This window comes from Lampetra fluviatilis, chromosome 53 (assembly GCF_964198595.1).
Source record: "Lampetra fluviatilis chromosome 53, kcLamFluv1.1, whole genome shotgun sequence".
Lineage (NCBI taxonomy): Eukaryota > Metazoa > Chordata > Hyperoartia > Petromyzontiformes > Petromyzontidae > Lampetra > Lampetra fluviatilis.
In genome coordinates this window covers 2,400,800-2,428,110 of record NC_136327.1, presented here as the reverse complement: position 1 = coordinate 2,428,110, position 27,311 = coordinate 2,400,800, and the positions used below count along the sequence as shown (strand labels likewise).

Here is a 27,311-nt window from a genome sequence, read left to right as displayed (position 1 = left end):
ATATGATCAGGGGATGTGCTCATAATGTTCCTATTGAGGTCGTAGCGCATGGTGGAAATCTGTCCTTGGGGTCACATTGGCCTGGGCTGCGCGGTGCGTCCCAGTGACATCACTCTCATGCGAGTGACTTTCGTGGTTGTGGTTGTGGTGGTGATGACCGGCCAGTTGCTCGTCCGCGCGTCCCGAATCCTTGATCGTGTGATGCAAGCCGAGCCACAGCGCCATGGTGAGCAATGCGAGACCGGCAGCGACCCGCGTGCACGTCTCCAGGTGACGCGAGGAACGGACCAGCCGAGGTGGGGACCTTGGAGCAAGGAGGGAGTTGTGGCGAAGAGGGGAGACGCAAGACTGGTCACACCACCTCCCGTTTCATTTGACAACAACGACGCACTTTGACAATTCAAATACATTGTTGCACTCTTCATCAAATGGGTTGCATGACATTTCAATTGCATGACATTCACATCAGTAGCAGCAGCAGCGTCGTGTTGGGCAAAGGATGTATCGTTGAAAGTGACCGAGTTGGACGTTTAGATCAAATAATGCATTGTGTTCTGGATTGGAAGTTTTCGTGACTGCAAGGGTGCATACTCTTTGTTTTTTTCGGTAAAAAGAAAGAAAGAAAATAAAAAAATATTTTTTATTTTATTTTTTACCTACGTGACTTTACCGAAAAAACCTAAGAGTATAATACATTGTGTTCCTGTGTGGTTGACACAAGTCAAACCGCAAGCAGTCGACTCTGCTTTCCTTAATTGATTTGGCGTTAAATATAATTCGTACAGCACATTGATGCTTGACAGGTGAAATCTGATACATGATAGTGGCAATAAGTTATAAAGTAATTTCCGTCGTATCGTAATAGTTAACCACTATATGAAAGCTATTGCATTCAACTTCGAGCTCAGTTGATACAGTTGTGTTTGTGGTCATTATTACAGGAGAAAATTTGTGTAATAACCCGAGGGAAAGGGTGAAGAGGAACATCGGGATAATGAGCGGAGAGGAGAGGGAAGGAGGTGTAAGCAGAGGTAATGAGCGGAGGGAACACACGTGGGATCTCATTTGTGTGCAGAAAACTGTGTTGCACTCATTAGTGTAAGCAGGGCCGGTACATTGGTGGGGGTGCAGGGCCCGGGACAAACCCCACCGCGTGGGCACCCCCCAACGCCTTCAAACAAAACTGTAAGTATTATATCTGACACCGTGAGGTCGAATCACGCCCCCCCCCACCCCGAAGCGCGGGGCCCGAGACGGTCGCCCCGATTCTCCGTACCTCTGAGTGTAAGACGTAGGATTACAATTCTTTGTGGGGAGGGACAGGAGTGGGATAAGAGGGGGCTGGGGGGGGGCACGGAGAAGGGTATAAGGAGGAGAGCGGGGTTCAGGGAGAGAGGTGAGACCAGAGGCAGAGAGAATATTGCGGAAGTCAGAGCTAAGGGAGGGGAATGAGGGTGGCTGGACCCGGCGACTGCAGAGCCAGAGCCAAGTTCAAGGGGTCCTGTCCGATAGAGAGACGCACGGTTCACGTTCGGGGCGTTAAGAGTTGAGAAATTGGCGGGATTCGAGTGGGAAACACCAATCGGACATATTACGCATACAACACAGATAGTTAAGATATACAATTCACTTGAGTATATAAAGTTTGGTCATTTTATGCCTATCAAAATGAAGGCCATTGTCAGTTGCAATTGCCAATTGTGGTGGTGGCTTGCTTGTAGGGCAGCGTTCTCCCCTAATTTTCAGAGGAGGGCCACTTTGGCCGATAAGACACATTTGAAACCATTGGGGATTTGACAGCAGCCACGATGTTATCACGTGCAGTGTCTTGTCGGTGTCGGGGGTGGGGGGGACGCACCGGGTACTCATTTGAGGCTGAATCGACCTCGGGGACGCCCAGAACCGATACAGATAATCGTCACTGGTGTTGGCCGTGAGCAAGAATCGATAACGACCACCCCCTCCGCCTCGCTCACCTGGCCCCCACCCCTCACTTGGCTCCTCCTCCCTTGTGTGACCCCTCCCCCTCAGGCTTGGCCCCTCCTTACTCTATCTGACCCCTCCCCCCTCGCTCACCTGGCCCCTCCCCCTCGCTTGGCTCCTCCCCCCCCTTGTGTGACCCCTCCCCCTCAGGCTTGGCCCCTCCTTACTCTATCCTGACCCCTCCCCCCTCGCTCACCTGGCCCCCACCCCTCACTTGGCTCCTCCCCCCTTGTGTGACCCCTCCCCCTCTGGCTTGGCCCCTCCTTCCTCTATCCTGACCCCCCCCCCTCACCTGCCCCCCCTCGCTCGGCTCCTCCCCCCTTGTGTGACCCCTCTCCCTCTGGCTTGGCCCCTCCTTACTCTATCTGACCCCTCCCCCCTCGCTCACCTGGCCCCTCCCCCTCGCTTGGCTCCTCCCCCCCTTGTGTGACCCCTCCCCCTCAAGCTTGGCCTCTCCTTACTCTATCCTGACCCCTCCCCCCTCGCTCACCTGGCCCCCACCCCTCACTTGGCTCCTCCCCCCTTGTGTGACCCCTCCCCCTCTGGCTTGGCCCCTCCTTCCTCTATCCTGACCCCCCCCCTCACCTGCCCCCCCTCGCTTGGCTCCTCCCCCTTTGTGTGACCCCTCCCCCTCTGGCTTGGCCCCTCCTTACTCTATCCTGACCCCTCCCCCCTCGCTCACCTGCCCCCCCCCTCACTTGGCTCCTCCCCCCTCGCTCACCTGGCCCCTCCCCCTCGCTTGGCTCCTCCCCCTTGTGTGACTCCTCCCCCTCTGGCTTGGCCCCTCCTTACTCTATCCTGACCCTCCCCCCTCGCTCACCTGGCCTCTCCCCCTTTCGCCTCGCCTCATCTCACCCGGCTCCTCCTCCCACGTATCTGGCTCCTCCCTATCTGTATTGTCCCCTCCCCCCTCGCTCACCTGTTCCCCACCCCCTCTCACCTGGCTCCTCCCCCTCTCACCTGAACCCCTCCCCATGCACCTCGTACTCTGACCGCTGCCGGGGGGGTGGGGAGTCTCTCACCTGAGCAAAACGACCTCCACTCTTTCCGCTTCCTCGTCACTGCTCGCGGCAACCCTCTCGTAGCGCAGCGACGTTTCGATACTGGCCATGTCCAGCGGTGGATGGTCACGAGGACGAGGTGATGGTGAAGATGACCGAGGAGATGGTCGCACAACCGATGATGATGATGTTGTTGACGATGGCAGAGGGCCCAGCCTCTCAGCAAGAGCCCCGGGCGTTCCTCCTCCTCCTCTGTGCCCACGTCACCTCGTAGTTTATTTATGGGGCCACCTCCCGCCTCCGAGGCGGGCTCACAGAGACGACTCTTTATTTATTAAAACATTTCCCCGTTGGGTGTCCCATGAGTATATCGATTGACACGTGGCGGACGCGTGGCCAGTGACACCTACGGTGGCACATTGGTGTCCCCACCGCCACAGCCTTTCGCAGAATGTTGGGGCGAGTGGCACCTGTGAAGGAGGCCGGCACGGCACACGAGGGGGTGGTGTGGCCAGCACCACGCCCGACCGCCTTTGTATCCCCAGTTGTGATATTCACACACAGCACCGGGTACTCAATTAAAGGCTGATTCGACCCAGGGGAGGCCCAAGACCGGTTCAGACATTGTAGTTTTTTGTATTTCAATACGGGATATACCTTATGTGCGTTATACGTATGTACTGTATGTTGAACTTCTTTCGCACCGTACGTAGCCAACTGTGCTAATCGGCGGTGTGGTGGAAGTACAACAAACATTTAGCATCATTAGAGGCATCAACACCAACATAACAACCATCACTTCCTTGATATCCAGCATCACGATCAGCATCATTGCCAGCATCACCACGGCAATCACCACCCCTAAGGGGTCTGTGGGGGTGTAAGGGCTGTGTCTGTGTGTGCGAAGGGGCTCTATGGGGCTTGTGGGAATGTGAGGACTGTGTTCGGGTTATTACTGGTAGGTACCTCCTGGTTACACCAGCCCACAGGGGATTATTGTGTCCGTCGTGCAGGAAGTGGCTGGGTGGGGAGGGAGGGGCTGGGTGGGGAGGGTAGGGTGGGGAGGGGCTGGATGGGGAGGGTGGGGCTGGGTGGGGAGGGTGGGGCTGGGTGGGGAGTGGGAGGGGTGGGGCTGGGTGGGGAGGGGCTGGTCACCCCGTGGTGCCCTTATAAAACTCAACGTTTAACCTACTCACGCCGGCTTGTGCCCACCTTCACAGTCGGGCATATTTGCGGAATACACCACGCCGCCGTTGACCCTGGCCATTGACCGAGGAACCCAACGTTCCTACCAGCTCCCTCCGCAGGAATGTGTTTCGTGGTCTGTGGGGTCTATAGGGGTGTGTGGGGGTATTAAGGGTCTCTAGCCGCATTAGGAGTCTGTGAGAGTATGAGGGGCCTATGGGGTATTTGGGAGGCCTGTGGGGGTATTGGGTGGCCCTTTAGGGGGACCTGAATGGAAACGTATATTATAGGCGACGTTTCGGGCCATGCCCCTTTATTTTTAGGTGCTCTCAAACAGGGTAATCCTTAACACCATGGCGCCTGATAAGAATTTTAAAAAATTATTCAACTTTGAGAGCAGTTTTTTTGTTCATTTGCAAACGAAGCGTTACCTACGAGTAACAAACCTCCATTCAGTCATCAGGTGCAGAGATCGGTGGTGTCCGCGGTGTTTCGGAATGTTGTCCTCTGATGCGCACCCCTAACGTTGTGGGCAGGACAACGCGTGACAGTTGGGACTGTCACGGTGACAGTTGGGAGAGTCACGGGGCCGGTTGGGAGAGTCACGGTGACGGTTGGGGGAGTCACGGTGACGGTTGGGAGAGTCACGGTGACGGTTGGGGGTGTGCGTGGAGGGGTCTTATACACAGCCTGGTGCAGCAAGGGACCACGGTCAACAGTGCGCGGTGTAATTCACGCGGACGCGTTTGGCTTGCGGCTGTCGCCCTGCTAGTCTGTTGTTGTTGTTTGATGCGGACCCCAACTGTCGACGGTTGCAACGGCCGCCGAGCGACGGTTGCCAGCTGTGTCCAGCAGTCGGCGCTGTTGTTTCACGTCTGTGAAGACATTAAGTTCATCATTTGAAAGGCTGACATCGCAATCGGTGTGTTACATGCACTATGGGGAGTGGGAGGGGGGCACTGGTGGAGCCAGTGGGGTGGGATGCACGCGCCCCCCCAATGATGCGATCGAAATTAGGGATTTCGATCGGATTATTGGGATTTAATATTGATTTGAAGCTTTCGTGACTGCAGGAATCTATACTCTTTGGTTCTGTCGGTAAAGTCACGTAGGTAGAAATAAAATAAAACAAATCACGACGTTTCGATCGCAACACAAGCGGCCGTCATCAGAAACAGTTCCTGAAGAACCATAGAATATATATAAGTGTTTTTATTTTACCAAATAACGCTCACCGAGCTTTATATATTTTACCTTTTTTGCCTTCAGGAATGACCTGGCCACAAATGATAGCTCAACTTGAAGCGGCGTATCAGTGTGGAAATGCATAGCAGCCAACTACTCTAAACGCGTGTTGATGCTAAATGTGGACTGAGGAGCTGGAGGAAAACAATTCCACGCTTCCCGATTTTGGGGGTGCTATTCAGGCGTAGGATTTGCACTACTGCTGTCTCTCATTTCGCCAGGCGAAGGCAAGAAAGTCTTGTAAATCTAACTGACGTTGTATGAGGGCTATCTAAACATTGGAGACCTCAAGTCAAGATCGCGTAAATGTGGCTGTAAGAGACGCGCATCATTTGCAACGAGCGGACAACTTCAAATCAGACTGTTGGTAGTGATGGGACTTTAAGGGCAAACCTCGATAGTGCAGGATCAGCGGGGAATAAGGGACGAGGAGGCGATGCGGACATCAGCGACATTGCCAATGACGACCTCTTGATTGACCCCCCCCCTACCCACGTGTGCCCCTCCAGGCCCACGTGGCTGTGGTACACGCTGCAAGGAATGGACAACACCAGCATCTGCAGCAGCTGCAGTCGCTGCAGGTCTGTGAGCGATGGAAGCTTCGGGAGCAGCAACAACAGCAGCAGCAGCGGCAGCAGCTTCATGGGCAGCATTTGCTGCCACGCGTGCTGCAGGTTTTCCCTTCACATTCATCTCACTGCTGCACTTTGCTCACCCCAAGCGCGTCAGGATAAATGGATGGCATTGTTATTACTATTCTCCCGCGTTCAAAACAATATATAGACCTCCGGCCAGATAGTGGAAACACGACTCAAAACGGCGCTGTAAAAATAATGTATCTAATGAGGAACAAGCGGAAAACTTAAAAGTCAGACGTTGGCAGTAATGGGAAGTTAAGGAAGGATGAATATGAAGGAAGAAATGACATGACAAGGTGATGCGGTGACATCAATGACCAGAGGTGTGGACTCGAGTCATGTGACTTGGACTCGAGTCAGACTCGAGTCATGAATTTGATGACTTGCGACTCGACTTGGACTTGCATAACAATGACTTTGTCCCACCTATGAGATGTGGACTCGAGTCATGTGACTTGGACTCGAGTCAGACTCGAGTCATGAATTTGATGACTTGCGACTCGACTTGGACTTGCATAACAATGACTTTGTCCCACCTCTGTCAATGACATTGACCTTGACGACCTCTTTACTGATTTTACCTCCATTTCAATAAATCTGTCTTGCCCACCCCCCCGCTCCCGAGTGCTAGAGAGAGGCAGCAGCAGCAGCAGGACCAGCTGAGAGAGCAGCGTTTCATGGAGCAGCATGTCATGCACCAGCTGCACCAGCTGCACCAGCTGCATCAGCTGCACCAGCTGCATCAGCTGCATCACGAGCAGCTGCTGCCGCATGATCAGGTTTCCTTTCACATCCACACGAGTGCGTGTCCTCGTACCTCGCCCATTGCTGATTTGACCGATCGCGCCCGAATGTATTGAGGTATGCAGTTCTTATACACTGGTCAACACACTTTTTCTGGCATAAGGTATTCGAACGGTTTTAAGGTATCAGTTTTTGTCTATCACATCAGGTTTTTGAGATATCAAATATTGCATTTTCAATAAAAACTGCGGAAGAAAAATATTAAATAAACGTGGATATCTACATACAATTATATTATAAACACACTATCCTAAAAATACAGCACCATATTTTAACACTAAAGCAGTCACTTACTCGCAACAACTTGCAATCATAAGTGACAGAGTTAATTTCGGGTAAAATCAATGAAAATGGGGTATGCCGATAGCATAAAATGAGATGTAATAGAGCAAATCTGAGATCAGATTTGGAATCAGCACCCTAAAGTTAGTCTAAAACAACTGCAATAGTCCAGGCCAGAATTGTTTTTTTGTTGACCAGTTTTATTCTTTGATTCTTTCGGTAAAGTCACGTAGATAGAAAAAAATATAAAATAAAAGTAAAGTGAATAAAAAATATCACGACGTTTCGATCGCAACACAAGCGGTCGTCATCAGGAAAATGGGTTCGCCTCTAAAGGCAAACTGTTTATAAAGGTTTGGAGATGGGCGTAGCCCAAGTGTATCAGCAGCATGGGCGGAGCAACAATGCCAATGCAGCAGCAATGCCAATGCAGCAGCATTGCCAAAGCAGCAGCAATGCCAATGCAGCAGCAATGCCAATGCAGCAAAGGGCCGCCAAGAAATCCCTGCACCCTGCTCCACACACCACACTGCTACGGTGGAGGTTGATTGATAACAAAACATAAGTCAAGTCATGACCCAAAGTGGTTGATGACATCTTTGCAATGATTCCTGAGTCTATGACCTTCCTCTCGGTTGAAATTGTGTCTGTGTCTGTATATATGGATGGCTTCATGAACGAATCTTTGTTGATAGCCAGTCGGCTTGCAAAGTACCATCGCCTTAGAGAAATCAATTTCGTGTGAGCCAGCCGCATTAAAATAATGATCAGCCACGGCAGAAGTATTGGTCCTACCGGCTTTCAAATCTGCCTTGTGCTCACGAACACGGTCCGAGACATGTCGCTTAGTTTCCCCAATGTAACTGCTGCCGCAGATACAACTTAGTTTGTAGACGCCGGGATATTGCATGTCAGGAATCGTGTCCTTCACAGATGGGATCAGATCACGAATTTTATGTACTGTGTTAAATCGGACCTGGATCTTGTGTTTGTCTGCAATGTATGGCAGGGTGATGGTTTTGATTGGATCCTCAGATGGCTCCTTCCTCACGGTTGGGATGATGGCTTTGCGGATTGTGTAGTCAGAATATATATTCGCCTTGAGAGCCTGGTGTACGTGTTCGAGTTCACTGGTTAGGTGTTCATAGTCAGAGATACATTGGACTCTATGGTGTAGCGTTTTGATGAGGGAATTTTTTTGGGATGGATGGTGGTGGGAATCAGGTTTTAGGTAGGCGTCAGTATGGGTTACTTTCCTGTAGACAGAGTGGCTCAATGAGCCATCTGGTCTTTTTGATTAGGACATCCAAAAAAGGTAGCATGCCATCCTTTTCTACCTCCATGGTGAATTTGATGGCTGGGTGTATGGAATTGATGTGGTTGTCGTTCGCTCCAATGTGGCTCGGCCACTCGCTGTTGACCGGGAGATTCCTGTACATTATTATTACTAATTACTTTTTCCAGGTTTAAAATTTAAATATTCTGTGCCAGTCACGACAGCTGTGGGGTTAGTATTAGTAGTGGGTTTTTTTCTCGTTTCTAACGGCATTCGTCCCCATTGCAACAATCAGTCTGCAAGATGTGGCGGAATGTGCCAGAATTATTCATGAGCGGGTATGTGTCTTGTTGTGTGTACGTGTGTCCTCGTGTGTGTATGTGTGCTTGTGTGCATGTGCCTGTGCACACAAGCAGTGTAGCGATCAGCGCGCTGCGCAACGAACCTGGCTACCCGAGTTCGATTCCCGCTCACGGCCAACACCAGTGATGATTATCTGAACCGTTCCTGGGCCTCCCCCAGGTCGACTCAGCCTCAAATGAGTACCTGGTGCGATGTGTAAAGATCACCATTTGGGAGACAAAGGCGGCTGGGCGGGGTGCTGGCCACCCACCCCCTCGTGTGCCAGTGCCGGCCTTCAGAGGTGCTACTCGCTAACAGCACTTACCCCAACAGTCTGTTAAGACAACACGGGGGATCTTTGTATGTGTGCTCATATGTGCATGTGTGCATGTGTTTATGCACGTGTTCAAGGAACAGGAGCAGCTTGAGGACCAAAAGCAGCTGGAGGAACAGAAGCAGCTCAAAGAACAGAAACAGGTTGAGAAACGGGATCAGCTGAAGGAACAGAACCAGCTTGAGGAACAGAAGCAGGTTGAGCAACAGAAGCAACTAGAGAAACAGAAACAGCTTGAGGAACAGAACCAGCTGGAAGAACAGAAGCAACTTGAGAAACAGATGCAGCTCAAGGAAGAGAAGAATCAGCTCAAAGAACAGAAGCGACTTGAGGAACACAAGCAGCTTGAGAAGCAGAAGCAGCTTGAGAAACAGGAGCAGCTGGAGGAGCAGCTGGAGGAACAGCGGCAGTTTGAGGAACAGAAGCAGCTGGAGGAACAGAAGCAGCTGGAGGAACAGAAGCAGCTGGAGGAACAGAAGCAGCTGGAGGAACAGCGGCAGTTTGAGGAACAGAAGCAGCTGGAGGAACAGAAGCAGCTGGAGGAACAGCGGCAGTTTGAGGAACAGAAGCAGCTGGAGGAACAGAAGCAGCTGGAGGAACAGCGGCAGTTTGAGGAACAGAAGCCGCTTGATAGACAGAAGCAGCTCAAGGAAGAGAAGAATCAGCTAAAAACACAGAAGCAGCTTGACAAGCAGAATCAGCTGGAGGAACAGAAGATGCTCAAGGAAAAGAAGAAGCAGCTCAAGGAACAGAAGCAGCTCGAGGAACGGAAGCATCTTGAGGAACAGAAGCAGCAACTCAAGGAAGAGAAGAATCAGCTCAAAAAACAGAAGCAGCTTGACAAGCAGAATCAGCTGGAGGAACAGAAGATGCTCAAGGAAAAGAAGAAGCAGCTCAAGGAACAGAAGCAGCTCGAGGAACGGAAGCATCTTGAGGAACAGAAGCAGCAACTCAAGGAACAAAAGAAGCAGCTGAAGGAGCTTAAGCAGCTGGAGAAACAGAAGCAGCTGGAAGAACAAAAGCAGCTGGAAGAACAAAAGCAGCTTGAGGAACGGATGCAGCAACTCAAGGAACAAAAGAAGCGACTGAAGGAGCTTATGCAGCTGGATAAACAGAAGCAGCTTGAGAAACAGAAGCAGCTGGAAGAACAAAAGCAGCTGGAAGAACAAAAGCAGCAGTTCAAGCAGGAAAAGAAACAGCTCAAGGAACGGAAGCAGCTCGAGAAACAGAAGCAGCAACTTGAACAGGTGCTCAAGGAAGAGAACCAACAACTTGAGGAACAAGATCAGCTGGAAGAACAGCAGCAGCTTAAGAATCAGCTTGAGGTACAGAAGCTTGAGGAACAGAAGCAGCTTAAGGAAGAGAACAAGCTGAAGGAACAGAGGCTGTATGAGGAACAGCAGCAGCTTGAGAAACAAAGTCAGCTTGAGGAACGGAAACAGCTTGAACAGAAGCAGCTTGAGGAACAGAAGCACCATGAGAAACAAGCTGCTGGAGAAACAGAAGCAATTTCGCTGAGCCTCAAGACTTTCAGTTCGAGTCCTGCAATGGGATATTTGCTCAATTTAAGTCATGAGTCTCAATACACTTCATAGCTTCACAGGTAGATTCAATAATGCATCGTTGGACTACCACCTTCTAACCACCTCAGTCATATATTAACCAAACGAACATCTTAATTTTTAAAGATTACATTTGTAAAAGGTTACATCGCCGCTAGGGCGGGTTTGATCGACAGCAGCCGGGGTTAAATGCTGTTGGATAACATTCAAGGTGATCCGTTTATAGTTTGTCCACTGAATAGCAGGGAGACACTGCAGAGAAAACGTGTCCCACCAATCTCAATGCACGCGTTACATCTGTTTACACTCTGTGATATATTGAGCCATCGCTTTCGCAATGTTCAATTTGCTGTTGAGAAGAACGTTAAGAGGGTTATTAAAATTAGTCTATCCATGGACCGTCCTGTATTTTCCACGGTGCACAATATCCACTTGTTGAAAAACTATCATTTACTTTGTAATGTTTCCTTTTAATAAATGTTATATTCCACTCTATGTTGGCTCCCGCTGGCCGCTATCCAATTTCAATCCTGATCCAGATGTAATCATGCCCCTTTCAAAATACGGCCGTTCAACGTTGCTGTGTAATTGTGATCTTGTATTGAGACGAGCGGGGGCTGGGTCGACTCGTGATGATGACGCCACAGGCCGGTGGCACACACGTGGTTTCCACGTGGCACCGTGCACTGCAGTTCAATTAACACCAACAGCAGCATCCATGATCAGTACACCACTCCATCTCGGTGGATGTTCCAAAGGGTCGCGTTCAATTCTTTGACTGCAATTGCATGACTTCTGTAGTTACCGTATTCTATACATTACGGACTAATGTTGATGATAGGTGTGCTTAATGAAGACACGTTTAATCAACTGCCTACTACTTGCTCTTAGATTTGGATCACAAACATGGTCATTAAGAAAATGGAACAAAAACATCAAGGTGCACGAAGAAGCATAGAAATGGGCACGCTTGTAAACAAATATAAAGAGGAACACGTGAAACAGATCACAAACTTAATTAGGATTGATTCACGGGAATTGATGAAGGGAGTGGCAGTCACAGCAAGGAAACTACTCTTTGGTTATTTCGGTAAAGTCACGTAGGTATAAAATCTATTAAATTAAATAATGACTTCATTTATTTTATTTTATAGCTGTGACTTTACCGAAAGAACCAAAGAGTATGGATCCCTGCAGTCACGAAAACTTCAAATCTAGCAAGGAAAATGCCCAAGAGGTGATTAGTGCAGATGATAATACCTCTATATACGCAGTAGATGCCTTCTTGGAGCTTCGTATATTTAAACTTAGTATACTGAACACCTTATAACTTTATTACGACAAGGATGCGTTCCCAGCCTTCATAAACTTACCATATTGTAAACAGACAATTTATAGTGAAAATAACATTATGTAATACCACGTGATAATTAAAACTGACAGACTGATGAATGTTATATTTATTAATTTAAATGTATTTATTTTTAGCTTTGTGTAAAATAATGGCTAAAAATGTCAATGTACGCTGTACCACAACTTTGTTCAATCAATATACGCATATCGAGGTATTATTGTATTGGATCATGTGTAGTTTATAGGTGGATTATCACATCGCGGGATCATGAGAGACGGTGATAGCTTAAGGGCACCTTCATCCACCATATGCAAGTACTATATGCAGTAGACCTGTGAAGTTGAAGAAACTTTAATCAATCTCCATTCTTACCAGAAATACCGCACGAGGCCTGCAGTGCAGCATTGTGCGTGCGAGCTTTGGTGGATCCCATTGATGAAATGCCCTCCCTACGTGCAAGATCCAACGGTGGATTGACCACGGCTTAGGTTAATTAAAATATTAAATGAGACATCAAAATCTAATGAAGCTTCTGCAAAAAACAAAAACTCATTTGTAAGTCAAAATATGTTTTTTTTATTTTAATAAAAACACGGACATTTTAGAATACTGGAAATTCTCCGAGACATTGCTAGGCATCATGGAGGCACAGGGAAATGCATTGTGAACATTGCATACATTTGCAAGTAAGATTAATACGTTGTGCAAGTCGAAACCTTATGACAAAGTAAAAAAATGTCACGCAACCTATTTTATTTTTGGTGTTTTTCCACAATTTCATTATTACTGTTACTATTGGCCTCATGTCATGAGACTTGACACCTGTTTTCCACTGGCACATCCAAACTGTTCCAGAGTCATGCCGAGCCAGCTCTGCGCGATTCAGGAGGCGCAGGTTGTTTTTCCACTGCAGAAGCAAGCTGTGCCACTGACGTCGCACACGTTGAACGAGTGAAGATGGATGTACACAAACTAATAGCCTTTAACAGACTGTTGGGGCAAGTGCTGTTAGCGAGCACCTACGAAGGCCGGCACGGCACACAAGGGGGTGGGTGGCTGGCACCATGTCCGGCCGCCTTAGTCTCCCTAATGGCGATGTTTAAACACCACACCAGGTACTCGTATGAGGCAGAGTCGACCTCGGGGAGGCCCAGGACCGGTTGAGATAATCGTCACTGGTGTTGGCCGCGAGCGGGAATCGAACTCGGGTCGCCGGGTTCATAGCGCAGTCCGTTAACCAATACACAACCACCATACACACTCACACAGTACACGCTCACCAATGGAGCACAAAGTGGTTCTGGCTCGGCTCGGAAAATAGCCAGTGGAAAATCACCCATAACACGATAGCCCCGTGCTGCCGCGGCTCAGATGTGGCAGTGGAAAATTGACTATAAAAATACACCCTACTCTTAAAGCACACTGCATAACCCCACATGTTCGCGAATGACCCACAATTAAAAATATCACATATTCATGGTATGTCCACGCTTAACGCGTATTCACACAACGCATTTTCACTAGAATGCGGTTCTTCCATGATGGAACACTTCGCACAGCGGTCGACGACAATCTACTTTCTTGAGCTGCGCAGGTAAGATAAAGTACGTGGAATGCACAGTACCCTCAGTTATTTGTCCCGCCATCTGACCATGTGTGTGTACATTGTATCTTGCCGAACTTTATCATTACATTATTTAGGGGGAGTTTATTTTCGCTTAAACGTGTTTTTCGCTTAACACGGCACTTTACAGGAACGCATCTACCGTGTTAAATGAGAACTTGCCGTACTTCTGAGATCCCTTGAGTGACATTTTAATCCACAACATTAGGGGCACACATTTTCACTTGATGTTCAAAGGATAGTAAAATCTTGATTTGAAGCATTCGTGACTGCAGGAATCCATACTCTTTGGTTCTTTCGGTAAAGTCACATAGGTAGAAAATAAAATAAAACATCACATTTCGGGTGCAACACAAGCGTCCGTCATCAGGTGGGAAAGCATGGTCTGCTGCTAAGGCAGACTGTTTTAAAAGGATAATCGTCACTGGTGTTGGTAGCTGAGTAAAACAGTCTGCCTCAGCAGCAGACCAGGCTTTCCCACCTGATGACTGACGCTTGTGTTGCGCCCGAAACGTCGTGATTTATTTTATTTTATACTTACGTGACTTTACCGAAAGAACCAAAGAGTAGCATAGTCAAAGTTCAACCAATATGTTTAAGTCCGGAAGAAGGAATTTAGCCCAAGTGAATATTTTTTTATGCCATTTTTGTGCAGTTATCAGTGACTGGACTGGACTGGGCCTTGCTGTATATGCTTATGAACTTACCCAGCCAGTTTAAACACACAGGTGGCTAAATGGATTACAACCTACTACCAGCGTCAGTGCTGCTTACCAAAGCCATCTGGTCACCTTCAGTCTCCTTTTCACTTCCTTAGGGTACCAACATCTGTCACCTACTCAATGGCATAACAGACCAAGGAGTGATTCGTAATAGATGTTTGGGTTAGGTCATATTATGATCTGGCCAAATTTGTGTCATTTAAAAACTCCACCACCGCACGATACTGCCAAACAAATTATCGTATGTACAAGCTGGCCAATTATTGTCTCATCTGGTAAGTTGAATGACACAAAACTTGGCCAAATAACTGTGGCCTGACCTAGAAATCAATTACGAACCATACAATTGGCTGTAAATACCCGTGCATTGGGTTCGACCGAGGAGCCATTCACTCAATGTGTTTGCCCAACCGTGTCATCTTATCACGATGCGCCCGAGATGAGTTCGAGTAGGCACTCTTGTACACGTGCAGCGGCATAGCCTTGCCACTCAGATAAAGTTTGTTGCGGCAGCTCGGAAGCCAGCTCTCCATCACGTCTGGCACAATCTGCTCGCCCACATCGCCTCCACACTGGCTAGAGCCCCCGTTTTGGAAGGCAAGGACGCTGGCAAACACAAACCCCGTCATGAACGCATCAAAGCCCGCCCGGTGACTCCCAGACGCCACTGCCACCGCCGAATTCATCAGTTTTATCTCCGACTCTTTCCCGTCACCTGGCTCGCCGCCATCGTCATCATTGGAAATTTTGGCAGGTGCCTCGATTTTGAGAGGCACATCCAACGGGCTGGAAACCCGCTCCTCTAATTCCACCGTCTCCAAGTGTTCCTCGCTCATCTTGGGTCGCTTTGACACCAAGTCGTCACCAAGGTCGGTTTCTCTTTTGGCAACGGTTTGGTTGTCCCGAACGGCTTGGACTTCAGCAATATTTGCTGGGTCATCGACGAGAACACCGGGCTGGCTGCTGGGGCTGCCGTCCGTCTCGCTTTTGGCACGAGATTTTTTCCGGGATCGTGAGCGACGTTGCCGCTTGGTCTGGACCAGCCTTTCGTGGTCATCCAGGATGCGTTCCATGTCGTGCGAAAGTGGACACTTGACTCCCAATGAACACCAGCCATATCCCTGCACACACACACACAGCCAGGAAGCCACAGACAATGGGCACAGTCAATTGGCCCAGCGGTAGCGCGTTTACCGCTCATTAAATATGTCTGCCGTTCAAATTGGCAGACCGCCCCAATTAATGCTGCAGCCGTATTAACCATAAAAAACGATGCACCATCTGCTTCATTAACCGCGGACGTTATATATCCCCCGTCATTCGACACGAGTAGGCCAATGTGTGCTGGCGTCATGGTCCAAATTTGCCATGTTAAAAAAAAAAATGTGTATACCACAAATTACTCCACTGGGATTGCACACAACAATCAGACTATGTCAGCTGGTAAGCCCGATTGAGGCAGGTCTCTTACAAAGACGACCAACCAACGCCCCATCCTGGTAGTCTAATGCCCAATTGTCCTGCACAGGGACAGCTGCCACTTGAGGTGCCCTTTGAATGTTTAGGATGAGATGTGATATGAGGTGCTTTGAGTTGCTGAAGCATTTAAAAGCATACGCCCTTATCAATGCAAAGACAACTTCATTATTACAATTATAATGATAAGGATAGGTTAGCGAGGCAGGCATTCTAAGCGACACATTGAGGTTGGCAATCTTGGGATCTTAACACGTGATGGAGGGATACTGAGAGTATGTTCGTTGGAGGTCACACTTCGACTCTTTAAAATATAGTTGCCGAGCACAAGCCAAAAGACCCAAACATTAAGTGGCCAGTAACAAACAGCACCATCAATAATGTAATAGCTAAGAGTCAAACATTCCTTGATTTTTCGATTTAAAGCTTTCGTGACTGCAGGGATGCATCTTCTTGGTTCTTTCGGTAAAGTCACTTAAAAGGGAAGTAGTAAAATAATAAAAATAGGAATGAACAAGTTCACAGGAACAGTAACCATGGTAGTAGCGGTGAGAATTTCCTGGGTCTATCATTGGAAAACTTGGTATATTCCGTGAGGTTACATTGATATTAGCCAAGCTGTAAATTTCTTCCCAGTAAAAATCTCTCATCTGCGACCCTATTACCTGTGACTCCTATCATCCAAGGGAGCAGTAGGATACGTGAAAACTCCAATTAACCACGGACCTATTCCTCCAATTATCAACTGCCATCTACAAAGTGTTCCATAAGTCATTGCGAAAGGGCTTACAATTACCCATGATTTTTTTTGCAATTACACACGATTATGTGATTTTTTTTCCCCCACAATCGGCTGTTAATCCCACGGAAAATAGAACCCACGACATTGTTTGCCCACATTGCACCGGATAAGGAGAACTGTCATGCACGTTCTCGTTTTAATATCACACCGAATAAGTTTGTGAGAAAATTCACACATTAATATTGTGATGCATATCCTGTGTACTGTGGGTTCTTTGCAAGCCATCTGGCTACCATGAGAGGTTCGTTCATGAGGCTATTCACAAACACAGAGATAATTTCAACTGAGAAGATGGATTCTGGCTTAGCAATCATTGGAAGGATTTGATCAACCATTTCGGGTCTTAATTGATTGTGTTCACGCTTACGGTGACTTTCAGACCGCATTCCATTTTCTGCTCCCCCCTCCTCTTTTACGAACATAGATGGACTCGTCCATCTGGCCAACTGCCAAATCGCTGTCCGTGGTGCTGACGTCAGGACAAACCGCCACTTTTTTCAAATTTTCTTTCTGTGGATTTCACACCTGATGATGATTGCTTGTGTTGCAGTCGAAACGTCGTAAGAATTTTGATTGTTTAATATTTATATTATCTTATTATTTCCCTTCTACGTGACTTTACCGAAAGAACCAAGAATATTAATCCCTGCAGTCACGAAAGCTTTCAAAATCAAAATTAATATTATTATTACACGGTGCCATCATGAGAGGGCATGGTCGTAGTGGTTACCGCAAACCGCTCGCATATGGCAGGCTCCGTCTGCATCGCCTCCTCGCTCTTCTCTGGGCCGGCACGGGGCTCGGGGCACAGCCGCTCATCCACATGGTCCAGCAGGGACGAGGGAACGTCACCAAACTGCACGTGCACGCCGCTGCCCACGACGCCCGACTTCACCCCTCCCCGTGTACTGTGAGAACACACAGAGAAACACATCACTCCCTGTGTACTGTGGGCACACACAGAGACACATCACTCCCCGTGTACTGTGAGAACACACAGAGAAACACATCACTCCCTGTGTACTGTGGGCACACACAGAGACACATCACTCCCTGTGTACTGTGGGCACACACAGAGACACACATCACTCCCTGTGTACTGTGGGCACACACAGAGACACATCACTCCCTGTGTACTGTGGGCACACACAGAGACACATCACTCCCTGTGTACTGTGGGCACACACAGAGACACACATCACTCCCTGTGTACTGTGGGCGCACACAGAGAAAAACATCACTCCCTGTGTACTGTGGGCACACACAGAGACACATCACTCCCTGTGTACTGTGGGCACACACAGAGACACACATCACTCCCTGTGTACTGTAGGCACACACAGAGACACACATCACTCCCTGTGTACTGTGGGCACACACAGAGACACATCACTCCCTGTGTACTGTGGGCACACACAGAGAAAAACATCACTCCCTGTGTACTGTGGGCACACAGAGACACATCACTCCCTGTGTACTGTGGGCACACACAGAGACACATCACTCCCTGTGTACTGTGGGCACACACAGAGACACACCCTCCCTGTGTACTGCGAGCACACAGAAACACATCACTCCCTGTGTACTGTCGGCACACAGAAACACATCACTCCCCGTGTACTGTGAGAACATACACAGAAACACACCCTGTGTACTGTGGGCACACAGAGACACATCCCTCCCCATGTACTGTGGGCACACACAGACAATATCACGTGAGTGGCTATATCGGGTGGTGTAGGGTATCACAAAAAAAGATGTGGTCAAAATATTTAGCCTACTCCAAAAATCAATTACAAATCAAACATACATTAGCTCATCCAAAATGCTTGTATCAAAATGCTTGAGGTCGTAATTGTCCCTTTCACATTCCTTGTTGGTCGAATTTTCAATTGCTCCAACCTGCGCCCGGGAAAATAACTGCACAGACACAGGCACAGATGCGCCCAACACCTTACCACTTGCGGAAGGCGTACTCCAGGAAGGAAGCTGCCATATCCGTTTCTGTCTCCACAATGTGCTTGGTGTCATAGATGCCGGCTGGGAGCAGGGTGGCCAGGTCGGCCATGAAGGTTTGTAGCGTGGGTGGCAGGGTGGTATGCAGAGCCTGGAACAGGAACGCCAGGTCCAGGAGACCGTTGTGCAGCACTAGTGGCCGTTCGGCAAGCACCACCTCTGAGAACAGAGCCCGAGCACCAGGCGCTGTGCTGTCTGAGGCAGTCTACGGGCACACACAAAGACAAAGATCCCCCCCCCCCCGTTATAGTCTTAACAGACTGTTGGGGCAAGTGTTAGCGAGCACCTATGAAGGCCAGCACGGCACACAGAGGGGGTGGGTAGCCAGCACCACGCCCGGCCGCCTTTGTCTCCTCAGTGGCGATGTTTACGCACCGGATCAGGTACTCAACGGAGTCGACCTAGGAGAGGCCCAGGACCGATTCAGATAACCGTCACTGGTGTTGGCCGCGAGCGGGAATCGAACTCGGGTCGCCGGGTTCATAGAGCAGCGTGCTAATCGCTACACTCGCACTCCCCACACACAGACACCCACACGGGAGCAAAGGTGTAGAGAGGAATTGTAGCACAGGGAAAAATATAGCCACCAACAGAATTGCTGCATATTAACAGGATACGCATCACAATATATATTTTTTTAGAAACACTTGCTCAACACAGGCCCAAAGGCCCAACGTGTCAAGCATTCAGCAACAAACAACAGCACCATCAAAGCTGTAATATAGAGTTAACACGTTGACTCGCGGTGTGTGGCGAGTATGTTGGTAAGCAGATGAGTAAGTGTGTGAATGAGTAAGAGGGTGTATTGGTATGACCTGCAGTATGGTGGTACAACACAGTATCGATGAGACTTGGTTAAGGGATCAATCAGTGAAATTCAAGGGAACATTAACCATGGCAGAAGCAATAGAAGCATGATTAGGAGGTGAATCACCCCGGTGAGTGAGCGAGTGACTGGAGAGCATCAGTGAGTGATGGATCAATCAACCCGACTGCTTTTCTACGAATTCCATCGAGCACATTGAGCTAAGAACTGGATGCCCTCTCCCACATATGACAACAGTTTTCCTTAAATAAAGTTTTTGTGGAGTTAGATCACGTAAATGTTAACCCATCACAAACCGACACAGCCAATTCGTAAGGTTTGTCACGTAAACAAAACGTGCTCATTAGTTACCACTTCAGTACGCCCGCAACATTTACGAAAGCCTACGTGTTAAAGGAAGTTTTCCAAGGGCCGAATTTATCATTTGTATCGGAGTAATAACTGTTCATTTATAAGCTTTAGGGGCTACGTGATGGGCTGCGCTGACCAGCATGGTGGAGTATGGTCAAATAAACCCCGTGTCCAGCGGGGGATTGTTAGATTTCTGCAACTATCCCCACACCCATAACAATATTTGCTTTAATATTATTGTATATAGCGCCATCGTTCATGCAAATTGTTTCTCAAAATGCTGCAGATTTTTTTTACGTGCACAGTTTTAACACAGAGGTGCCGTAGAAGCGACAGGCAAGCAGAAAGGGCAGCCAGAACCGGCAGCAACAATTTTGCAAGCTCTGTGGTCCTATATTGGGGTGTTTGGCCGAGTCCAAATTGCACACACTCACATTACGCTGTAAGGGACCTGGTATCAAAGTTGCAAACAGGACAGATGAGACGCAAACAGCACACACACTACAAGGCTGGACAGCAGGACCCACCATGTCACTGCCAGGTCGGTAGGGCAGGCCTTGTGTGTACTGCTTGTTAAAATCAAAGCCGTGCTCCACCAGAAATTTTAAGGACTGTGGCTCCACAGTGTACTCCTCTGTGCTAAGCAGCGTCAGGTTCAAAACCTGCACTTCATATCTGCTGTAGCCCTGAACAAACAAAAAATAACATCAAACATTAGTCATACATTTTTTTTATTTGAGTGGGGAGGGTGGGGCTGGGTGGGGGGTGGGGCTGGGTGTGGAGGGTCTGGTCACCCCATGGTGCCCTTATAAAACTCAACGTTTAACCTACTCACGCCGGCTTGTGCCCACCCTCACATTCACCCATATATGCAGAATACACCACGCCGCCGTTGACCCTGGCCATTGACCGAGCAACCCAACGTTCCTACCAGCTCCCTCCGCAGGAATGTGTTATAAACACACAACCTCACGTCAATAATAAATACTATTACTTACATGTGCATATACTGTATACAATCCGTATTGAGGCAGCGGTCATCATGCACTAACAGCCTTGAGCAAGTGGTGAAAATACCCTGTTCCTACGGCAGGGGCGGATATATCCATGCAACAATCACTGTGGTACTAATTATATCGACCCCCACTGGGATGATGGGCTTCATAGATCATCGGATTCCTCCAGGATAAATACGTATTTTGACTCTGACGGGCTGAGTCAACCCCCAACCAGGATTTGAACTCACTCGCTCTGCCACTGAGCCATCTGGCTCATTGGTGTACATGACCAAGAACCTCATCCCAAACCACCTGACATGGTAGCATGCTTGCGATGGCTATAACCGTCTTCTCACAGAGGATCCAACACACACAAACCAACCTTTCCAGGAAGGAGGCGGAAACAGGCGAGGCCGATGGACAGCAAGGAGCGTGTCCTCGCTGCATTACGAATCGCAATGTAGCGCTCTTCTATTGACCTGCAGGCACACACACAACTTGCATTCAAATATCAATATTATACTGGTTGGAACCCCCTGGTTACACCAGCCCACAGGGGATTATTGTGTCCGTCGTGTATGGGAGGGGTGGGGCTGGGTGGAGAGGGGAGGGTGGGGAGGGGCTGGGTGGATAGGGAGGGGAGGGTGGGGAGGGGCTGGGTGGGAAGGGTGGGGAGGGGCTGGGCTGGGTGGGGAGGGTGGGGCTGGGTGGGAGGAGGGGTGGGGCTGGGTGGGAAGGGTGGGGCTGGGTGGGGGGAGGGGTGGGGCTGGGTGGGGAGGGGCTGGTCACCTCGTGGTGCCCTTATAAAACTCAACGTTTAACCTACTCACGCCGGCTTGTGCCCGCCCTCACAGTCGGCCATATTTGCGGAATACACCACGCCGCCGTTGACCCTGGCCATTGACCGAGCAACCCAACGTTCCTACCAGCTCCCTCCGCAGGACAATGTGTTCCCGAGCCAAGACAACAGAGTTGGTGGAACCTTAACAACGCCGGTAGGTGCGCAAGATGACAAGAATGGGGCTTACTTAATATAGTAGCCCATTGGGTTCATACTACCAAGATTTTCAGCAGATTTATATTTTTAGAATATACATTTGCTTGGTTTGCGATGCTACAATGGGGAATTTCACAGTGGAGCAGATGAGAGAATGAGCGGGTTTTGGAAGCTGTTCCAGGATGTATGCCGTGGCACATGGCAACTAATACTAATGTGTCGTCTGTCAGCTGAGTCACTTTTGAAAAAGATCTTCTTAGCTTAATGCGCTTTACTCAGAAAATAAACTTCTGATTCTGTTACGAATATCATTTGTGCGTGTCAAGCATGGTACAGACGATTGTATTCAGCGTGATGGTTCTTGTGTTTGAACACTTACTGGGCAAGTAATGCTTTTCTGTTACCCAGACCACTCATTTCCTGCGTAAATACAAAACACACGCGTGCACACGAGGTCACACGTCAACTCTGCTATCGAATGAGATAACACATAACGTGTCACTTATCTACGGGATCTTTTTTTTGCCAGTATCAAGACGATCAAACAAAGACAATGCCTTAATCGCCCTTTCTGACATTAATACAGCTGTTAAGATGTTCAAACACCTTAACAATCGCAAATTAAAAGGCATCGACTCTTGTGCAAGTGCAATATAGTAACAATAATCAATACCTATACATCCAGTAAGGCCGCACTGAATCCAAAGACCGATTTTCAGGAGGAGGCTCTTTCTACATGGGGTATATTTTAAGATTAGATTTTCAGTCCATTTATGATGAGCATTATACAACACGTGGGAGGAAAGCCACACGCGCGAGGGGGCAACGCTCTATCCCATACAGACGGAACAGATGGAGATTAGTCCACACTTTGCTGTACCACCTCCTGGCGAGCCAGGGGAAGGGTGTCCTCCTCGCAACATGCCGCGCGTGTCGGTGATCCACCAACCCTCCACAGCGCCGGGTCACAGGTCGCGTGCGCCTTGTGGCCTCGCAGGATCGCGAGAGGCGGCGGCTTGGGGAGGCCTCCACCCAGCAGTGGATCGATCATGGTCGCGCATCCCACTCACCCCCCCGCACGCCTCACCCCCCCCCCCACCTCGCCGCCCCCCACCTCGCCTCACCGTCCCCCTCACCCCCCACCTCACCCCCCCCACCTCACCTCGCCGCCCCCCACCCCCCCGACCCCCACCTCGCATCACCGTCCCCCTCACCTCACCCCCCCCCACCTCACCCACCCACCTCACCCCCCCACCTCACCTCGCCGCCCCCCACCCCCCCGACCCCCACCTCGCCTCACCGCCCCCCCCCCCACCTCACCCCCCCACCTCGCCTCACCGCCCCCCACCCCTCCGCCCCCGCCCCCCACCTCACCTCACCGCCCCCCCCCCCGCCTCACCCCCCCGCCCCCCACCTCACGCCACCACCCCACCCCCCACCCCGCCTCACCGCGTCCATGGCGATGAAGGAGGCTGCGCGCACGGCGCGGCGCGCGCTCTCCCAGCACGCGGCCGCGTTCCCCGCGTGCACGTCCAGCACGGGCACGCGCCCGCCCCCGCGCGCCCACGACATTCGGCTCAGAGATTTACGAACGAACGCGCGCGATGGCCTTCTTCTGCTGCTGCTGCTGCCGTCAATCGGCAGACCCCCGCCGCGACTTCGTTGGCTACGTAGGGTGCGAAAGAAGTCCAAATGCGCCGCGGACTCACGCAGCAGAGAGCGACTCAGCCACCACGACCACCGCGCGTGGCGTGTGACTGGCGCGTGACGTCATGAACGGTGGCCGAGGCGGGCACCGCGCGATTGCAAATCCGCGGGCGCGCGTGACGTAGCCGGAGGGGGGGGGGACGACGGCGTTCCCACGACTACGGGAACGCGTGCTGCGATTAGTTCATTCATCCGTGCTGCGATTCATTCATGCGTGCTCCCGTTTCATTCACACATGCTCCGATTTATTCATTCACACGTGCTCCCGATTGATTTGCGCGTGCTCCCGATTCATTCAAAATCCCAGGTGTGCCCGTGCATTATTTTTATTATTTTATTACTTCCCTTCTACGTGACTTTACCGAAAGAACCAAGAAGAAAAAAAGTGCATTCCCTATCAGCCATAATGCATTCCCATCCATCCACGCAGGCCCACTGATGTATTGGTTCGGTGTAGCCGCGAATGCCGAGCAAGCTCGAGTGTGTGCGCGTGTGTTGTTGTAGTGGGGAGCGGTGGTGTAGCGGTTAGCGCGCTGCGCTACGAACCCGGCCACCCGGGCCAACACCAGTGACGATTATTTTAACCGGTCCTGGGCCTCCCCTAGGTCGACTCAGCCTCAAATGAGTACCCGGTGCGGTGCGTAAACATCGCCACAGGGGAGACAAAGGCGGCCGGGCGTGGTACTGGCCACCCACCCCCTCGTGTGCCGTGCCGGCCTTAATAGGCGCTCGTTAACAGCATTTGCCCCAACAGTATGTTAAGGCCAGAGGTGGGACAAAGTCATTGTTATGCAAGTCCAAGTCGAGTCGCAAGTCATCAAATTCATGACTCGAGTCTGACTCGAGTCCAAGTCACATGACTCGAGTCCACACCTCTGGTTAAGGCTATCTCTGTATTTGTCTTGCTGCGGAGTAAAACAGCCTGAGAAGTCCCTGGGCTCGTGCATGATAAAGAAGAATAAGAAGATGAAACCGAGACGCAAAATGCAATTCAGGTTCATTTATTTCCGCGAAACGTTGCGTTCACAGCATCGACGCGCGCGCACGGGAGAACCCGGAGTTTTTGGTTTTCACCCGAGACGAATGCGACTTCAGTATTTCTTGATGCCGCGGATAGACTGAATCACGGGGCTGGAGGCGCCCCAGTCGCTGCACCTGCGGTACTCGCCCTGCTCGAGCAGGTACTGGCGCCCGCGGTAGTTGGGCTCCTCGTAGGCCACCCAGGCGCCGTCCAAGATGCGCATAGAGCGCACCTCGCGGTGGCGGTAGCGGTCCGGCAGGTTCGAGCAGTCGTCGGTGAGCTCCATCTCCTGGCCTCCAAAGTCATCCTGCTGGTAGAGCTTCATCCGGTTGCGAGCGCTGTTGTACTGTCGGGAGGAACGGAAGCAGGTGAGTGCAGCGGGAGTTTGTTCCAGTGAAGGGAAAGCAGGACGGGGAAAGGATCGAGAGCGTGAGTGGGCGCAGAGATTTTGGAGTAAAAAATTCTTAGGTTTTTTCGGTAAAGTCACGTAGGTAAAAAATTAAAATTTATAAAAGTAAAATAAAATACAAATAAAATAAATTCACGACGTTTCGGAGGCAACACAAGCTTCCGTCTTCAGGTGGAACCGCCACAGCACGCTTGCTGAAGACGGAAGCTTGTGTTGCCTCCGAAACGTCGTGATTTTTATTTTATTTTACTTTTATTAATTTTAATTTTTTACCAACGTGACTTTACCGAAAAAACCCTAAGAATATGAATCCTTGCAGTCACGAAAGCTTCAAATCTAGATTTTGGAGTAAAAGTCGGGGCAAATCGGCACCGAATATCTCGTGAGAACGCACTACTAAGCCACACGGGCGGGATTGCCCATAACTTACGCCACGGATTGCCCTGCAGGATCCGATCCGCTCACAGTTGCCCACCATGCGCTGGGAGTCGGAATATTCGCCCTGCTCCAAGATGTACATGCTACCATTGTAGTCCGGTCGCTCGAACAGCACCCAGGCGCCTCCCTCCACTCGGATCGAGTTGCATCTCGTCATGTGCGTGCTCATGTTGGGGCAGTCCTGGATGCATTCATAGCGGCGGCCCTGGAAGCCTCGCTCCTCGAAAAAGACGATCTGCGGACGCACACGCGAGAGGAACAGCGCGGGTCTCGACAACGGTGGCTGTAACGCGCGTAATGCAAGGGGGACGTCCCTCCCAACCAGCCTGTGGCGGAGTTTTCGCGGTTGAAATCGCGCAGGCCGCCCTGGTTACAGCCAGCAGGGCCGTATTATCTAATAGACCCACAGTACGCACTGTGCCTCGGGCCTACGAAAAAATAATGTTTTACCATGTTTTTAGTTTGCTTTGTACGATTAAAAAAATGTAACCAACATATCTTCTGGAATATTTTTTTATGGCAAGGATAGGCACGGTGTTTCCAATTAAATCTGCATATCAGCGGCACGCAGCGCGCTCCCGTCGAATTAGGGCACAGACGAAACAATAACGACATCTGTCCAGCGGCTGGACGAGGTACGCGTGGAACAAGCGAGTGGCAGCGGCGGTAGTAGTGACATGGGCTGGCAGCAGTACCAACTGGAGACATTTACACTGAAGGCCTACGAAACAGAAGTGTCTAGGGCCCTACAAGAACCTCAATTCGGCCCTGGATACAGGGAATAATGCTTCGGCGTGTATCGACTATTAAAAAATATCACTCGTTCGTTTATTAAGTTTATTGAGGGCCCAGCTGGTCCAGGATTGGGCAAAATCCCCGGCCCACTTTTCACCCCATGCCACTGGAGGGTGCAATACGAAGCGTTACGAACCCTGCATGACAAATGTAACAACAACGTAGTGAAGAATCACAATTAGTTTCGACACTAACTGTCTCGCCAGGTTGAGTCGGGAACGATTGAACCAATGCTGTTGAAGTGGCAGATATGTTTTAGGCGAGATGCTAACTGCAGGGGGTCATGGGTTCGATCCCGACTCTGATGCCTGCTGTACATTTGGAGTTTGCGTTTTTCCCTCCCCGTGGTTACGTTGATTTCTCTCCGGTTTCTACGGGTTATCCCTCCGCATTTCGAATCAACATCACGCGTTTACAGTATTTGGCTGCTGTTAATTTTCCACGTGATAAGCCACTTCGTTGAGCTATCATTTGTGGCCAGGTCGCTTCTGAAAAAGAGCTACATAGCTCAGTGGGCCTTACCTGGTAAAATAAAATTTATTTATTTTTCATAGTTTTAGTTCATATTCTTGGTTCTTTCGGTAAAGTCACGTAGAAGGGAAATAGTAAAAATATAAAACAATAAAAATTCTCACGACGTTTCACGAAGTTTTAGTTTAGTTAGACATGCCCATTGAGATAGCTGTAGCTATAAATAAACGTAGCAAATTGCTCCATATTCAAGCAGCTTAAATTAGTTTTATATTTTCACAATCATTCAGCAATTTCCGAAACGGAATATCAATTCGAACAAACATAACTAACGTTCCAAAATATTTTCTCTTGCTGAAATGGACATATTTCGCGGCGGGAAAACGTGCAGTGGGTGCATGTAAAGCACCATACCTTCTTCATGGTGGAGTAGATGCTGCAGACAGGAAGATCCAGAGTGGTTTGACTCATGCAACTGTCGCCCTATTTATACCGAAACGCGTTAATTGCTGAAAGAGCATCACCATTGTCCAACCACCACCGCCATCACGGAGAGCTGTTGCTAAAATGCAACACAGCCCTGCGGTCAGTGTCTGTGGAGTCAGCGAACGTGGCCGTCGTTTTGCTCAAATCGCTGAATCGAGAAACGCGA

The 27,311-nt window shown here is 49.7% G+C and overlaps 3 protein-coding genes across 3 annotated transcripts; 1 reads left to right on the top strand and 2 right to left on the bottom strand.

The window, feature by feature from the left end:
• The first annotated feature begins 233 nt into the window (after positions 1-233).
• LOC144949206 (uncharacterized) lies at positions 234-12,961 on the top strand. Its single transcript, XM_078879095.1, has 4 exons — positions 234-296; positions 1,324-1,428; positions 9,198-10,666; positions 12,862-12,961. The coding sequence occupies exons 1-4, from the start codon at positions 234-236 to the stop codon at positions 12,959-12,961; spliced, it is 1,737 nt and encodes a 578-aa protein (XP_078735221.1).
• Positions 12,605-23,571, bottom strand: TOE1 (target of EGR1, exonuclease). The gene is made up of 7 exons (XM_078879227.1): positions 23,268-23,571; positions 22,198-22,238; positions 21,204-21,300; positions 20,351-20,509; positions 18,589-18,851; positions 17,361-17,538; positions 12,605-15,473 (listed from the first exon to the last, which is right to left on the bottom strand). Exons 1-7 carry the CDS (start codon positions 23,388-23,390, stop codon positions 14,742-14,744), a joined length of 1,593 nt encoding a protein of 530 aa, XP_078735353.1. The 5' UTR covers positions 23,391-23,571; the 3' UTR covers positions 12,605-14,741.
• Positions 23,572-24,616: 1,045 nt separating this feature from the next.
• LOC144949173 (gamma-crystallin B-like) lies at positions 24,617-27,082 on the bottom strand. Its single transcript, XM_078879060.1, has 3 exons — positions 27,074-27,082; positions 25,386-25,628; positions 24,617-24,892 (listed from the first exon to the last, which is right to left on the bottom strand). Exons 1-3 carry the CDS (start codon positions 27,080-27,082, stop codon positions 24,617-24,619), a joined length of 528 nt encoding a protein of 175 aa, XP_078735186.1.
• Positions 27,083-27,311: the final 229 nt, after the last annotated feature.